The sequence below is a fragment of the Momordica charantia genome (assembly GCF_013281855.1).
Source record: "Momordica charantia cultivar OHB3-1 chromosome 5 unlocalized genomic scaffold, Mcharantia_2.0 BLBB01000005.1, whole genome shotgun sequence".
Classification (NCBI taxonomy): Eukaryota; Viridiplantae; Streptophyta; class Magnoliopsida; order Cucurbitales; family Cucurbitaceae; genus Momordica; species Momordica charantia.
This window is the reverse complement of record NW_028275163.1, coordinates 6249043-6265605: the sequence shown is the minus strand read 5'-3', so window position 1 is coordinate 6265605 and position 16563 is coordinate 6249043. Positions and strand designations below refer to the sequence as shown.

Here is a 16563-nt window from a genome sequence, read left to right as displayed (position 1 = left end):
TTGGGTGGTCCTCAACTTTTTCTAAAAGATGCACTTTTCAATGTCTGAATCAATAATTCTAAACTAAACAAAAAAAAAAACATGTTGAGAAAAAGTAACCCCAATAATTGCTTCTCAAATCAAGAAAAAAATATCCAAATCATAATCAAAATTTTGAGCTGCAAAAATTAACCCAACATTTATTATTAAAACATGAAGCACATTATCAAAACCTAGTACCATATAGAAGATAGAACAACACTATTAATTCACTAACCCACTAGTAAATGGTTCAAACTTTGAAGAACAAAAGAGAAACAAAACATTCCCTTTTGGTATTAAAATTTGAACTCCTTTTTTTTTCTTTCTTTCATCAAATTAAAAAACAAACTTGAACACACACTTGTTCTAGCAATTTGGAGAGTTGGGAAGCTTGCATTTCTCAGGCAGCTTCAAGGCAAGATTAGGGTCAATGCCAAGAGAAGGAAGAGCTCCCGAGTTCCGGTACGCGCAAAAGCAGTGCAAATCGGCGTGCGAGAGCGCTGTACAGCAGTTGGCGCTCGGAGGCGTTGGGTTCGGAGGCGTCACCGACGGCCTGCATGCATACAAACCAACAATCGACATGTTGCATAGGGTCTGAGCTTCACCCCAACCTAAAGCAACTATCAACACCAATGCCATAGCCACCACCTTATGACCTCTGTCCATCTCTCTCAATCTCCTCTATATTTTCGAGTTCTCTTGAGATTTTGATGGCTTTTATAGAGATAGGAAGAAAGAACATAACTAAAATGGAGAGGGAGACAATTGTTGTATAGAAAAAATATTTATTATCATTTCAAAGGTGGATAGTTCGAGAACTCAAAGAAAAATGGAAAACAATTATTCTCTTCAGAAGAGGACGGATAAAAATACAGGAAAGTCCGTGAGTGAATAATGGTTCCAAAAGAATAAAACAAGGGACACTGATTTCACGTGGCCTATGAAGTTGTGGCTGTGGACAAGTCTTCTACATATAAGGATAACGTTTGGTACTCTTTTCATTAGGTCCATTGGTGTTTTTTCTTTTTCAACATAGAGAAGATATGAAAATTCAATTCAAGATTAAATATATTGGGAAAGTTTTAATCTTTTAGTTCATGATGATTAAATATATATATTGGGAAAGTTCTAATTCTCTCCTTGTTCTCGATCTATCTTATATTTCTAGATTTGATCTTGATTTTATATCATATAGAAAGATATGGTTCAACTATATAGAGAATGGCCGTTTCTTGTAAGTATTGTTTTGATTTATATTAAATATGAGTATTTAGAATGCAGAAAGGAAACTGCTTGGTGGTCATGGTAGATGTTTGAGCATTGAATATCTGTCAAACGATCAAGTGAATCTTCTCGTGAACGTTGAAACCTGCAAGACAGAGGTTGAGTGCTATGACGCTCCCATTAGTACATGCTTGAATTGGATAGGTTTTGCCCTTCGCCTTTATAGGCGACCACGAAATGGGAAAAGTCATTAATCGTCAATTCCTCCCCGGATTACGGGATTCCGTGGGAATTGCGTTGGTGCTTATTACATTCCTTCCCGAAGTCGTCGGTTGTTTCGAAGATGGTGGAACATATTGAGACGTAGTTAGTTGAGTTCGGCTTTCTGATCTCTATTAATATTACTTCACAAACTGTTTATAATTTTTTTAGTACAACACATGGAGTGGGGACTCCAATTCTTACAAGAGATATATGCCAATTAGTATTAGCTATGCTCACTTTGACAGCTTATAATTTAGTCTTAAACTATTTTTAATTATATTTCATTTCTTAAGCTTGATTGATCGCCACTGAACAAGTGTTTCATAATATTACTTGGAACTAAATCTCTCTTGAGCCAATAAGAAAAAATTGTGTCAAGTCTCGAACCAAACATTTAAAAATATGTTGATATGCGAAAAAAATGGTGAATTTTTGTCGTTGTAAAATTATCTTTTTGACTACTAATGAGTCATTCTCGTCCATATAAAAAATCAATGAGCAAAACCCTTTACAACGAACTGAGGATTAAGATTTAACTTTTAATTTAATCAAATATTCTCCCTAAATTATGAAATTGTTGCAATTAAATTTTTAGATATTGCAAAATGCACCAACCATTCATGAACTATAAATATTGTTACAGTCAAACCCAAAAAAAAAAATAAAAATAATATTATATATATATTTTAGATCAATTTTTTGTTTTCTTAATTAAATTGAGATGTTGGCACAACATCCATATGAAAACCAAAATTTTTAATAATATAGCTTTTAAATTTTACAGAGTTGAAAAAAAAAATTGGTTTAGCCAACATGAATCCAACTTAAGTGATTAGGACAATGTTTATTCGAATCTTCAACCCATATATTTTTGTATTAAAAAATAAAATTAGGTTAAAAACGGTTCCATGGTTTAAGATTTGACTATAACAACTCATCATTATAATTTATGAATATATTGATTATTATGGTGTGTCCACACATATGTATTGACATTGACATTTTATCGAGAGTTTCATAAAATTTATATCTCGATATTTTGGCCGATATTGACATTTAAAACCTTATTGACAAGAACACAATTTCAACGTGCAGCTGGACTAGCTATTTAAGACACTTTTTAGCTTCAAAATGTAGGACACATTTGAGATTAGCTAATTAGGGTACGTAGACAAGACTTGTGAAGAGTCACCACCACAAAATAAAAAGAGACTCAAACAAAAAACCTACTCATGTGCAGCTAAATAAGTAGGACCCCACCCCTATGCTGAACTAGGACAAACCCCACCTTTGGAGGAACATTTTTAATATTTTTCACATATTAATCCACACACTACAAAGATAATAAAATTGATGAAAGAAACATAATATTTAGGGGTGTTTGAGATTGATTTTGAGATCATTCAAAAAGTGATTATGAGAGATGTTGGAGTTAAAATTAAAAGGGACACTCCACCCCACATTTCAGGTACGCTATGGTGCTCCGCGACCGACTTGATACAACTCCTACTCACACTAACTTGGGTTTCAGAGTATTTATTCCTTGTACAGGTCCATTGTCTCGAAGGTTGGTTCTCTCCAGTTAAGCCTATGACCAACATGTGGAGCTCGGTAGAATATTGCATCAACGAGAGAAATTTTAACACTAAGTTTATTGTTTGACAACATTGATGGTTAATCAATTTTGGTCTAAAAACGCATTTAAAAAAATGTTGATTTGTCTGGTAGGGATGATGTAGTGGCAAACGCTTGGGAGTTTGTGATACTATCGATGTCTGACATTCGAGTCGTGCGCTGGTCAAGTTCCAATAATAGGGATCCACTTGATAAACCAATGGAATCGAGAAATAAAAAACATACATATCTTGTGCTATTTTTGTAATTCCATTTGTGACCTTTTATTTCTAAAACTCTACTTTCTCAACTATTAATTAGAGCATAACCAACAATACTGCAATTAAGTTTTCAAATTGATTAGTTCAACCCAACCCTTTTTAAAAAAAAAAATGGTTGGGTTCAATTTACATGTAAATATAAATTGAAAGCATGGTCACTTTTGAGTAGTATGCCTATAGTTAAATTTATCGGACACTATGTAACCCTATTTTTCATAGAATAGGGACGATGCTTAAAATTAAAATGAGAGCTTACACATACAATTTACAACACGCACGTACGAATTCGTCACTCACATGTACGAACCGATCAATGTAAATTTTAACCTATAAATTTCCAAACCTAAGTATCACTAACTTAGATTTGCACATGCAAAATGTAGAAAAGCTTTGGAAAGGTCAAGTTTGAACCTAAGAAAAGCATAGAATTTTAAAATAAGCCCTTCAAATCTTTTCAACATTTGCTCCAACTCTCTCATCTATTATTAAAGTTAGGCTAAAATTTGAATGAAGTCATCTAAAGAAATGAAAAGAAAACTTTGCCTCTCCACTATTTCTAATAATAGAAAAGACACTTTATATCTATTAGTAAAAAAAGAGTTTTGAGTTTTACATACTACAAAGAATAATGAACTTAAAAGAAGGGGATTAAAGGGATTTTTATGGGTAATTCAGGCCAATCAATAATCTTGCTCCTATTGAAAATAACAGTGAAAGTGAAGAACCAATTATTTGGTATTAAAAATAATATCAATAAAAAATTTGCTAATGGTGTTAAAAGTAATATCAATAAAAACATTGCTAATCATATTATAAATAATATGAATAAAAACATTCCTAATTATAGTGATAGTTACAATTCTAGTTACATTACTGTTGATGATTTAGTCGTCGTTCAGAATTTCATATATGATGACATTTTTTTAGTTAGGGATAGTAATAGGTTATTCCATATATTTGGATATTGAAAATCAAATTTTTGAGATTGACAATGATCCTTCTTTTGTAAGTGAGCTAGAAAGTTCTTTTTATAGTTTTTGTAACTCTGCTTATCACAATAATGTATCTAAAAGAGATGATTCCCAGTATAATGGTTACATGTATGATACTAAATATAGTTGAAATAATCACATTAATAGTTGCATTGACAGTTATCTTCAGGCTCATATTGATAGTTACATTTTAAGTGGTAGTCATAGTTACACTAGGAATTACATTTATAGTTACATTTATGGTGAATGTGGAAATAGTAGTGAAAGTGCACGAATGGAAGTTATTTAACTAGAACAGAAAGTTCTAATTATCTAGATGTAAATGAAAAATACAGACATTTGTCGATTCAATGCGAAAATGAGAGACAATTTATGTCATTATGAAATGCTTTAAAAAATCTTAAAAGACTTGGGGAAGAAGAATGACTTCAGTTTTTATCTTCCGTGAGTTCTTGAGTTTACGAAGGCTTAGGAAAAAATGAGATGAAGAAGCTGAGCTAGGTCAAGACATACGTATCCGACCAAAAAAAATCGTGAATTTAAATCTCTCGAATCCAATATATAAAAAAGAAAAAAAGAAAGGAAGAAAAAAAAGGAAAAGTGCTCCACAAAGTGTCTTTATGAGGCACTAAATTTGAAATGGTGGCTGCCTTTTTTCTCCACAAGCTAAGGGAAATGTAGCTTTATGAGGTACTCAATAATATTACATAATTCAACATGCATCAAAATTATAATCTTCCACTTAATAAATTAACTATATAAGTAAAAGAGGAAATTCAAATTTTACTATTGAACTTTTACCATCGTCAAACTTTTGTGTGAAGAATCTTAAAATAATATTTCTCTGTATGTTTGGTGGATTATAAACAAAAACTTAATAAAAAATTTATTTGACTTTTTTAAAAAAGTGCAATATTTGTGAAATGTAGAGGAATTTCGAACTATTGTAGAAATTAACACTTTTCTAAATTTAAGTCCAATTAGATGAAATTGAGAGATTTTTTTTTTTACTTTTTATTTTTTGGAAAAGTTTAATTTGTGAAATAGAAGATAAAAATTATAATATATATACAAAACTACATTTCCAACCTTTTAAAAACAAAATTATTCATGCCAACCTGAATTTAGTTCAATTAGTTAAGGCAAATATTTTCAGTCAAAAGGTCGGAGATTCAAATCTCCAATTCCCCTGTTATTGTATTAAAAAAAATCTAGAAACCCAAAATTAAAGTTTTAAAGGTCGATATCGATGTCTCACTTTTATAGAAATGTCGATAGAAATATCAACAAAATATTAGCGTCGATAGATATTTTTAGTAAAATTATAAAATAATAAAATTCATAACAAATATTTATAAACATTTCACACTTTTTAAATTAGTTATTTATTAATAATAAATTAATATTAGTAATATTTTGTTCGCATACTTTTATATTTTACACGTAAAATAAAAATATGGATTTAGTCTCATGTTAGATATGACAACCTATCAACACACGATAATGCTGATAAGATTTAGTATCTGGTCAAGAACAAAAGTGTTGTGTTTGAACATTTTCTAAAACTAAAAAAATGACAAAAAATTGGCTGTCATTTTCTCATTAAATAAAATAGAAATTGTATTTAAAGTTATTACCACAAAAAGGCCCATCGGTCTCGCCTGACTTTGACGGTCACATTACCCAAACTATCACTTCTTTGATATTTTAAAATTTTGGAGGTATACGTCAATTATCGAGCTATATTTATTTTAAATCTTTAACATTAATAACTACCTTATGAAATTACGAAATTTTGGATTTTTAGTGTGCTAACTTAAAATACAAAATTCTAAAAGAATACCATATAGGTACAACTTTTAAAATTTAATGACTAAAATAGTATTTCAAACTAATAAATAACATCAACTTCTAAAATTGAAATTAATATATATATATCAACTTGTTAAGACATATTTTCAATTATGAATAGGGGTGCCACAATGGATAAGATACCTCAGTTAATTATTGAATATGTTGTGTCTTTCGAGAAAATGTTTAATAGGCTAAAATTTGTTCATATTCCTAATTCTTTGAATAGATAATCTGTTTTATCGTCACTGCTCTTCTAACACTGAGTGGTTCGATTTCTTTTTAATGCAGTATTTATTTGTTTTAAAAAAAAATAAATAAATAAAAGACCTTTTCCTCGCCATTGCTATAAATGAAGTCACTTCCCCTGTTTCCTCAACTTCACAATCACAGCTCTGTTTCACCCCTTCTGAGACACAAAACTTCGCCGGCGACCGGATTCCGATGGGCTCCGAACCAAATTCCGGCGGCCACATCCTGATGCTTCCGTTCATGGCTCACGGCCATCTCATCCCCTTCGTCGGCCTCGCCAATTTCATTCTCCAAAGATCCTCTGTTTTCACCGTCACCGTCGCCACCACCCCTTCCAACATCCACTACCTCCGCTCCACCATCTCCTCCGCCGCCGCCTCCTCCGCCGCCATCCGCCTCTCGGAGCTCCATTTCTCGAGCTCCGACCACGGCCTCCCCCCCAACACCGAGAACACCGAGAATCTTCCCCTCAGCCAAATGGCCACTCTGTTCCAGTCCTCCACCGCCCTCGAGCTCCCCGTCCGCCGCCTCATCTCCTACATCGCCACCGCCGACGGCAAGCCCCCCCTCTGCATCATCTCCGACGTCTTCTTCGGCTGGGCGGTGGCTGTCGCCAGAAGTTTCCACATTCCGATTTTCAATTTCACCACCTCCGGCGCTTACGGAACTCTGGCTTACATTTCCCTGTGGCTGAATCTCCCCCACAGCTCCACCGCCGCCGACGAGTTCCCCATCCCGGGGTTCCCGGAACGGTGCCGTTTCCACCGCTCCCTGCTCCACCGCTTCTTCCGCGCCGCCGACGGCACCGACTCCTGGTCCAGATATTTCCGGCCACAGCTCTCTCTGTCCCTCAATTCCGACGGGTGGCTATGCAACACAGTCGAAGAAGTCGAATCCTTCGGATTAAAGCTTCTTCGAGATTACATCAAGAAACCCGTCTGGGCAATCGGCCCTCTCCTCCCCCAAAACGGCGGCGGAGGCGGCCGGCGCCGGTGGTTGAAGGAGAGGGATTCCGGCGTGGATTTACAAAATTGCATCAATTGGCTGAATTCCCACCCCAGAAATTCCGTTCTCTACATCTCCTTCGGATCCCAGAACACAATCAGCGAGATCCAGATGATGGAATTAGCAATCGGGTTGGAAGAAAGCGGGACGGCGTTCATCTGGGTCGTGAGGCCGCCATTAGGGCACGACATTAAAGCAGAGTTTCAAGCTCATAAATGGCTGCCGGAGCGATTCGAGGAGCGAATCAAGGACTCAAATCGAGGTTTGCTGATCAGAAACTGGGCACCCCAGTTGGAGATTCTGTCCCACGAAGCAGTGGGAGCGTTTCTGAGCCACTGTGGGTGGAATTCGACGGTGGAGAGCCTGAGCCAGGGGGTGCCGATGATCGGGTGGCCGATGGCGGCGGAGCAAGCGTACAACTCGAAGATGGCGGCGGAGGAGATGGGGGTGGCGGTGGAGCTGGCGAGGGGATTGGAGAGTGAAATCAAGAGAGGGGAAGTGAAGAAGATTGTACAAATGGTGATGGGGGAAGGGGAAGGGGAGGAGATGAGGAAGAATGCCGCCATTGTTAAGGACAAAATGAGAGCTGCGATGAAGGAAGAGGGAGGGGAGAAGGGCTCATCGTTGAGGGCTTTGGATGAGTTTGTTGCAATGATTGGATCCAAAAGAGAGGGTCAATAGCGGAATATTGTGGTACATTCATCTTGCTTCTGTTGTTTGTAGTAATGTGGAGTTGGAATAGAATGTTATGAACCGATGCGAGTATACTTTGATCGGTCTTTGTTAAAGTTGTAGTTTTGAATCTCCGTATGGAACGGAAGTAAAAGTGAAGGAAGGAATATTTTGAACAAACAACATGAGGATATATTGGCATCCGAATTCGGACCATGTTATTTTTCCTTTTTAGATATCTAGTAGCATAAGAATGGAGATTTGAATTTAAGACGAGATAATATGAGGTGGTATTAAAAGGTTTCTTTTGTGTGTAAGTTTCTATGGTATTCAAGGTAACAAGGAAGACGGATCCCTCAGTAGGATTATTGGTTTCAGAAATCGTTTACCTCTCGAACAAGATCAGTTTCTCTCGTTGTAGAAGAGATGGGAACAAAGTAGCTCATGAGGCGGGAATAAATCAAGCTCTCCAAAGGATTTAGGGCAAAGCTTCGGATATGAGTTGCATTTAATTAGAGTTAATGTTTTTTCGTATCTTCTGTCAAAAAAAAAAGAAAAGAAAAGAAAAACTCTTGTTAAAATTTGGACTAAGATGGTCACATTTTTTAAAGTACACGAACAAAAATTAAATGTTTTTTAAAGTATAGTGACTAAAAAATAAACTAAACTTGGCACTACTACATATACCAATTATTATTGAGCTATTTCACTTTCACAATCAACCCACGTTATTGAAAACTATATATTCAAATTCTTTTTATGTTATATTTATTTTATAATATTTAATGTGCATTTTATATGTAATGATAAAAATAATATTTTTATTTATGTTTTGGAAAAAAATGGAAATAGAAACAAAAGACACGAAAATGAAATGAGAAACAAAGAACATTAGAGGACTTTTATGTTTCTAAAAAAAACTAGAAACAATAATTGAGAATATTATCAAATGGACCCTAAAACATGTCTCAAAAGATATTAAAGAAAAAGTAATGGATGACATGTAACAACTCTATGGAATAAAGTTCACACTTTCATGCTCAATTTCGATGTATAACCGAGTAATAAACATTGTTTCAAACTTAGAACAAAAATATAAAGAAAGAAAGAAAAAGCTATGCGTATGGTTGAAAAACACATTTTATCGTACCTCATTAAAGCAACCATTTAATAGAATTTCATACCTAACAATTTAGGTCTTTGTGCTTTAAATTTTGCAACAATTTAGTTATAGTTCGAAATTTGTAATGATTTAGTCCACATTGTGAAAAATCACATTGGGTTGTAATGAGAGTTTCTAGTGTACGTAGATTAAAAAAATCATTCGAGACCAAATGAATTTTTAAATTATATTAACTAAATCGTTACAAACTAAAAGTTTGATATTTCAATTTGAGATTTTTCATGATAAGAACTAAATCATTATATAGATTAAACCATGGGGGCAAATGAGTTCATATTAGTGTTTGGAATAAAAGGTTATAAATTTTGAATTACTTTGAAGTTTAGACTATGATTTTTTTTTTTTTTTTTTTGGAAAGACTAAATGTTACTTCAATGACAATACAGGAACAAAATATATTTTATAACCTACAATATAAGGTAAGTTTAGGATGACTTTTGGAAGGGTGGAAAGTACTTTTAGACAATAAAAAGAAAAAAAAATGAAATTTTCATGCTATTTGGGTACATTGATTTTGGAAATTAGTATTCCTTTAAACTCACAGAAAAAAGTGCTTTATTTTAAATACCTTTTTTAGATATCAATCCAAAGTCACTATTGAGTCCGTGGCTTATTTTGGTTTTAGAATGCAATTTGTTGTAACCCGGTGGTAGCAAAGTAAAATAATAAAACTTGGATAACCTTCTTAGATAACCAAAAGCCTCGGAGGTTTGAATCATCATCCTTCGTTCATATGGTTGAACTACAAAGATCATAATTATTTTTTTTAAGTACAAACATCATAATAATTTGATAATGTTAATATTGTATACGTGATATAAACATAAACTCAACACTTTTTGGAAAAAGTATGCAGCTCCATGATATTCCCTTAAACTAAATATATATATATATATACACATATATATATTGGATAACATAGATTTGAATTCAAGACCTTTAGATATAAAAACAGGAACACACCCACTACACCAAAGTAGTAAATTTTTTGATTGACATAGATCAATGCTCCAAACATTAATGGAAGATATATTTTTTGAATTAGTTTGCAAAAAAAAATTATTTAAAAAAGAAAAGAAAAAGACCCATCAATTATACATGTTTCTCTCTTTTTTAGAATCACTTTCAAAATTCTATAAAAGTTTTAGAAGAAAAACAAGTTTTTGTTTCCATTTTCTATAATATAAATAAAAATATTATTTTATCATAAACCATAAAATTGTATTTTTTAAATCGCATCCATAATTTTCTTGTAGCCAACCAGAGAAAGGGAGAAAGTTTTCTTTCTATATTCTTCTCATTTCTCAATGTTTTTTTTTTCCAGTGATATTTTGGTTGTTTGGTATTGACACGATTGGCCTACAATTTCATTTAATTCATTTATGAAATTAATTATAAGAAAATTAGATAAGAGAAAATAACTTAATTTTTTTTCCCAAAAGTAATAACAAGAAGAAAACCTATAAAAATAAGAATTAAAAAATAAATAATCTTCCCTCTAATATTTCGTACAGCTCTGAGATAAAGAAATACATCATCATTTTCCATCTATATTTATGGCATTAAACCAATCCAAAACAATAAGAAAACCTATAAAAATAGGACTCTCAACTAAGGTTGTTTTCAGATTTATCCCCTAAATTTTGGTTCGCTAAAAAATGTGAGGGTCAGCGTAGGAACACATTGGAATGGGGTGGGGGGCAAGCAAAAATGATCTAGAGTTGAAATTTTGAGGGTTACCATATACAACAGCAAAAGATGGATTTAAAAACTTCGACTTCGTTACTGCTTTACTTGACTGCAGAAGTAACTTCCTTTTTCCTTTGTTTCCGAGTAGGTTGTAAAGGTCCGAAGAGGCAGATTCGCAGCTTGCTCTCGACCACTCGTGGGTGCAAGTAGCTCTTGTACAAATCCCAGAATTCATCTCTGCAATAGCAATTTCTTGAGTAAGAAACCTCAAAAGCCTGACGGTGAGCTTTCAGGAGTTTCACAATTTGTATTTTTTTTCTCCATATTCAAACACAGGAAAGCTTGTTAAATTTTGCGTACTTTGGCAATTCAAAGCATGTAACAGAAGATTTGAAATAAATTAATGTCAGATGAGAAAGTTATAAATGATGTTCAAACCTGACTTGTGGAAGTGAAAATAAAGAATAGCCCTTAACATCGGGTTTAATGTCAAGCACGATAACTGCTAATCTTGAAAGGCCCAAGGCCTCGATATCAATCAACTTTTTAATCCTAAAATCCATACAGAAGAGGATGTGACAGAAAGAATTAGTTGGACTGTAAACAAACTTGAGAATAAATGTGATGAAAGAAGAATAAATGAACTTTGGATATCGATGCAAGTGGTGGTAAGTAACTTGATGTAGAAGGGCTGGAATTATAAATATGGATACAAGATCCTCAATGGGACTCCTTTAATGGATACAAGATCCTATAAATGGAAATCTTGCACAAATTTGATGTATATACAATACAAATTACTAACCTGCTCGGTGTACCACTCGCAATGTTAACATGGTTCTTCAACAACTCTACCTGCATCAATCATAAAGGGGAAAACAATAATATTTCAAAATAACTTTAGTTTAAACTCTTAGGCATGCCCATTAAGACTACCACAATCAAAAATAAACAAAACAACTACAGATTTGGAAAAAAAAAATTAAATGACGGCACTATGCAGCAAAACCAGGAAGTAAGATATAAATAAAATTGCTAATATTGTGACATTGTGCTGTTACAACGACATCCAGTTTCATCCGATTTATTGCATACGGGCAAAATCAAAAGGATCTTTGACCACCAATTCAGCAGTAACGAGGATTTGAGAGAACGGACCAAATCGTAACCTAGGTTACAAACCAAAATCCCCCTAACATTGGATAGAAGAAATAAGACTTCATGAATATAAATGCATGGATGCTCCTCCTAAGGGGCAGCCCTGAGCTCTCTAGTCATACTAGCTTAAAAGTCTCAAGTTCAAACCTTCCAATGAGCTTAATACTAAAAACCCTTGATGTCTCTTGGATCCGGGTCTTGAGGCGGGGGCGGGTGCCCCTGGGTACAGGAGAGAAAAGCTCTGACTCACAGTTACAAAAAAAAAAAAAGTGTATAAATGCATGGATTAAAGTACAGTAAACATTTAGGGATCAGACTGACGTGCAATAGAGTTCAGCACAGTTTCTACCTCTGTTGAACAATTCAACTTATCTTCATTTCCGAAGCTTTAAAAATAAGAAAAGCCTTGTGAATATGATGGATGTAGGAATACCCAAAAATAAATAAAAGGAGAGAGACTAAAAGAAGCTAGAAAGAGGAAAATTTTGAAGAGAAGCATGTAAAAGTTTATGTTAACATGTTCAGAGAGGACTTGCTCAAATATATTTTTCTTTATCCTTTTTCTTTTTTGAACAAGATTGAAAAGTTACATGTATTTTCAAATATACAAACTCCCACAAGGAGTTGAATGGAAAAAAATAGAAGTGAAAAATGGTTATCCATTTTAAAAACCAATAAAACTTAGCAGGGTAAGTCTAAGTCTAGCATTTAGAAGCTTGGAAATGAAAAATATAGCACCGAGAATAAGGGATCAGACTGACGTGCAAATAACAAGTTCAGCATAGCAGCTGCCTCTGAAAGATAAGTAGCTTGTCATCATTTCCCAAACCGTATAAAATATAAGACTTAAAATTACAACAGGAGGAAACTGAGAGATAAGTCTAGCACTTAGAAGCTTGGAAATGAGAAATATAGGATTGAGAATAAGGGATCAGACTGACGTGCAAATAACAAGTTCAGCATAGCAGCTGCCCTTGAAAGATAAGTAGCTTGTCATCATTTCCCAAACCGTATAATAAATGACTTGAAATTAAAAAATGAGGAAATTGAAAGATAAGCTCTGGGTAAAAACGAAAACAGAGCAGTAACATTATGCTCCTGCCTCAACCCAGATCTACCCAGCTACAATAATGTAAGATAGTTGAAAGGACGACAAGTGATCGGCCGAGATACACAGCAACAAAATAGATTAAAAAAAAACAAAATAGGAAATAAATATAGTGAGATACAACACCAAGAAACTAACCCACTGTTTGAGATTTGCATGTCATTGAGAGAACCAAAGATTTACAACTATGATTCATAAACATGTGACTATGAAGATCAAAACAGATGGAACTAAGTATTATGTCGATCCTCAACCATGAAATCAGGACAAATAAACTAAAGCACTGTAAATGCAGGATCAAACTGACGTGCAAAGCATTAAGTTCAGCATAGTTGTTGTCTGATGTATATATGACAAACATGAATTCATAAATGCAGTGTACAACTTAAAATTTACAATTACACAATGAAATTAATTGCAACGCAACATATGTGTTTCTCCTATCTCCATATCACAAAAAAATGACATAAAAAGAAAATTCTAACTACCTGTTCCTCAACCTTCATGTGTTTTGAAAACAGCTTTACCGCATGGCATTCTTGAGTTAAAGATCGTAAACTCCTGATGAAATAATACATATTAGTATGTGCATTAGAGAATGAGAAATGAACAGAAAAGGACTTCATTACAGATATGATAATCTACAACAACTATTCAGATGAAAGGAATCCCCATCTTACTTTAAAAGTTCAATCGACCTCAATGCGGATGTGCTGATTATAAGAACGGCTGGACTGCCCGGTTCAGCCTTTCCATGCAAGAGTTCCCTTTTACAAAGAACCTCTTTCCACGATGACCCAAAAGCTTCCTTGATATACTTCATCAAGGTTTTATCATCCTGAACTGAACTTTGAGGGGGACCCAGAATGCATGTATCTACAGAAAATCAACAACGGCAGGTGAAATCTTGCACATTTCCAACTCAAGGGAGTAGACAAAGAAGTGTTAAAGACCATTTACAACCATAGTTCAATAATTATACAGCAGAATTTCCCCATGGAAAATGTGGTCCGGGTTTTGGAGGAAAAAAGGGAGCAAAACAAAGTACCTTTCATGGATTCAAACTCAAGCGAAGAAACGTGAACATCATTGGCCGTCTGGAACTCGTCGAGAAAAAAACTGAGGGGCTCCACCGGAAGAGCCTCCGGTGCGTTGCTTCCAACGTCATTGGGACCAATTTGGGTCTCGTGATTGGTGGTCACAGCGTGCTTTCTCTTCTTGCTGGTCTTGGAATTGGGCTGTTTAGGCTTCTTTTTAGGGTTTCGTGGAGAAGCTTGGGAAGCCGTGGCTGCTCTTTCTAAACCCACCGCTCCCATGGCCGATTAGGAAGCTAGGGTTTTAGATTTTAGTTTCAGTTGAGAAATGCAACGCCGAAACTTATAGCATCGGGGGACTCCCAGAGAGCGGAAAGTCAGGGCCTTTGGTGGGCTTGGTAAATGGGCTAATTCTGCCCCATCAAATAGCCCATCACATCGAAACCCGGCCCAAATTTGATATATATTGATTGGCCCAACCATAAAGGGAAATTATAGAAAGTTTTAGGAACCGTTTACTTGCGCAAATGAAATGAAAATCAATATTGATTTGACGTTGTTTACGGTAAATTTTCTTAAATGAGGGTGAGGAGATTCAAACTTATGACCTCCTCGTCAAAGATATAGGCTAATTACCGCTAAGGTAAGCTCATAATGGCAAAAAAATATAAAATAAATAATTAAAAAGTTACGAGTCTCATTAATAGATGAGAAACAAACAATAAATGTTGTAAAGTAATAATTATAAAGGTGTGTAGTCCACAGAACAAGGAGTTAGAATGAAATTGACGAGGTCGTATGAGAAAATGAGATTACACCATTTTAGGGGGGGTGATTATAAAGTTTGAAGTTGGTCCTACAAGTTGATTTCATTCTTACGATTTAATAAACACCATTAAAGGAATGAAATTTTGTCAAAACGAGCATAGCTCAACGATAATTGGTATATACCTACAACCATAAGGTTTGAGACTTTCATGTCTTATAAATGATTTGGATAGATTTGATGTGAGTTTGGCATACTTTTAATTTATTCACTTAAAAAAAATCTTAAAAGGTTTTCATAAAAGAGGGTTTTAGTTAAAATAATTGTATGTTTGGTTACAATTAATTTTTTTTCTTTTATTGGTGCAACAAATTTGAGAATGGAGGATTGTACCTCTAAACTATGCTGATGCTGGTGTTTGGTTATAAGGGATTAAACTTCTAAACTCTAGGAAATGAGCAAACTGCCTTAACCATCGAGCTATGCTCGTATTGACATTTGATTATATTTTCTTAAAAGTGAATTTCAAATTTTATTTTATTGCACCATATATGAAAGTAATTAATCTACAAATGTCAAATTACCGTAAAATAATCTTAAAGAGAACAACTTTTTGGAGCTTTTGACCCTGTAAAATCACTTTAGAAGTATGAGTCGAATTACAACATCATAAATGCTTTAAATAAATGGGTAAAAGTGAATTTTCCTTTTACTACATTCATACAAACACAATCTCCAACACTTATCCATAGGAGTTGGTAAGCTTCAAACTCAACCATACTTTCAATTCAACCTCTCACAAAATAAGATTTGAGAATCAAGCATTGGGCAGTGTCCACTAGTGAAGTGTTTGACATTTTTTTGAGATTCTCTTGAAATGGAAAAAAATATATATAAAAAAAATAAAAGGTCAATAAAAAAAAAATTAAACTCCCCAATCACCCACTAGAGCTTATGGTGGAATCACCACCTTTGCTTCTAGAAGTTGACAAACATATTGGAGGGTTAGAAGAAATACCAAATCTATCTCTTTTCAAATGTGTTACTAAAATATATCCTTAAAATCATCATGATAAGACATGACCCATACATATTTCAATTTTTTTTGGTTTGAAGTTCATATTTTGGAGTGGGAATGGATGAGTGGTACAACAATGTAATGATCTTAGTGATGTTGTTGGGTTTGATTTTGATTAGGTTAATTGACGTTTTATGTTTAATCTAATTGTTCCAGTTGTTTAGGGGTCAAGGTTCAAGTCCCATGATGGTCACCTACCTTAAGAATTAGTAATTCTTATATGTTTTCCGACACCAAATATTGTAGGGTCAGACGGTTGTCTCGTGAGATTAATCGACATGCGCGTAAACTGGTCTGGATACCCACGGTATCCAAAAAAAATTTTTTGTTCGAGTTCCAAATTTGTTTGGTTGTTCCACCTAACAAGATAA

The 16563-nt window shown here is 34.2% G+C and overlaps 3 protein-coding genes and 3 non-coding genes across 6 annotated transcripts; 1 reads left to right on the top strand and 5 right to left on the bottom strand.

Annotated features, from left to right (window-relative positions):
• Nucleotides 1-159: 159 nt before the first annotated feature.
• Nucleotides 160-843, bottom strand: LOC111009409 (putative lipid-transfer protein DIR1). The gene has a single exon (XM_022282481.2). The coding sequence runs from the start codon at nt 685-687 to the stop codon at nt 388-390; it is 300 nt and encodes a 99-aa protein (XP_022138173.1). The 5' UTR covers nt 688-843; the 3' UTR covers nt 160-387.
• Nucleotides 844-6594: 5751 nt separating this feature from the next.
• LOC111009369 (UDP-glycosyltransferase 92A1) lies at nt 6595-8479 on the top strand. Its single transcript, XM_088123553.1, has one exon. It carries the CDS (start codon nt 6692-6694, stop codon nt 8183-8185), a length of 1494 nt encoding a protein of 497 aa, XP_087979679.1. The 5' UTR covers nt 6595-6691; the 3' UTR covers nt 8186-8479.
• A 2325-nt stretch (nt 8480-10804) lies between these two features.
• On the bottom strand, nt 10805-14674 carry LOC111009430 (U3 containing 90S pre-ribosomal complex subunit). The gene is made up of 6 exons (XM_022282508.2): nt 14363-14674; nt 13995-14190; nt 13803-13875; nt 11854-11903; nt 11487-11600; nt 10805-11285 (listed from the first exon to the last, which is right to left on the bottom strand). The coding sequence occupies exons 1-6, from the start codon at nt 14628-14630 to the stop codon at nt 11150-11152; spliced, it is 837 nt and encodes a 278-aa protein (XP_022138200.1). The 5' UTR covers nt 14631-14674; the 3' UTR covers nt 10805-11149.
• On the bottom strand, nt 12511-12592 carry LOC148211197 (small nucleolar RNA Z122). Its single transcript, XR_015791133.1, has one exon. It is a non-coding gene; the product is annotated as a small nucleolar RNA Z122 (small nucleolar RNA).
• On the bottom strand, nt 12951-13034 carry LOC148211196 (small nucleolar RNA Z122). The gene has a single exon (XR_015791131.1). It is a non-coding gene; the product is annotated as a small nucleolar RNA Z122 (small nucleolar RNA).
• LOC148211195 (small nucleolar RNA Z122) lies at nt 13131-13214 on the bottom strand. The gene has a single exon (XR_015791132.1). It is a non-coding gene; the product is annotated as a small nucleolar RNA Z122 (small nucleolar RNA).
• Nucleotides 14675-16563: the final 1889 nt, after the last annotated feature.

Coding starts and splice junctions, on each gene's coding strand:
- LOC111009409 (XM_022282481.2), bottom strand. CDS start 687: ATGGACAGAGGTCATAAGGTGGTGGCTATGGCATTGGTGTTGATAGTT.
- LOC111009369 (XM_088123553.1), top strand. CDS start 6,692: ATGGGCTCCGAACCAAATTCCGGCGGCCACATCCTGATGCTTCCGTTC.
- LOC111009430 (XM_022282508.2), bottom strand. CDS start 14,630: ATGGGAGCGGTGGGTTTAGAAAGAGCAGCCACGGCTTCCCAAGCTTCT. Junction 13,876..13,994: donor AGGTCGATTGAACTTTTAAA/GTAAGATGGGGA, acceptor TTATTTCATCAG/GAGTTTACGATCTTTAACTC. Junction 11,286..11,486: donor TTTTCACTTCCACAAGTCAG/GTTTGAACATCA, acceptor TTGCTATTGCAG/AGATGAATTCTGGGATTTGT.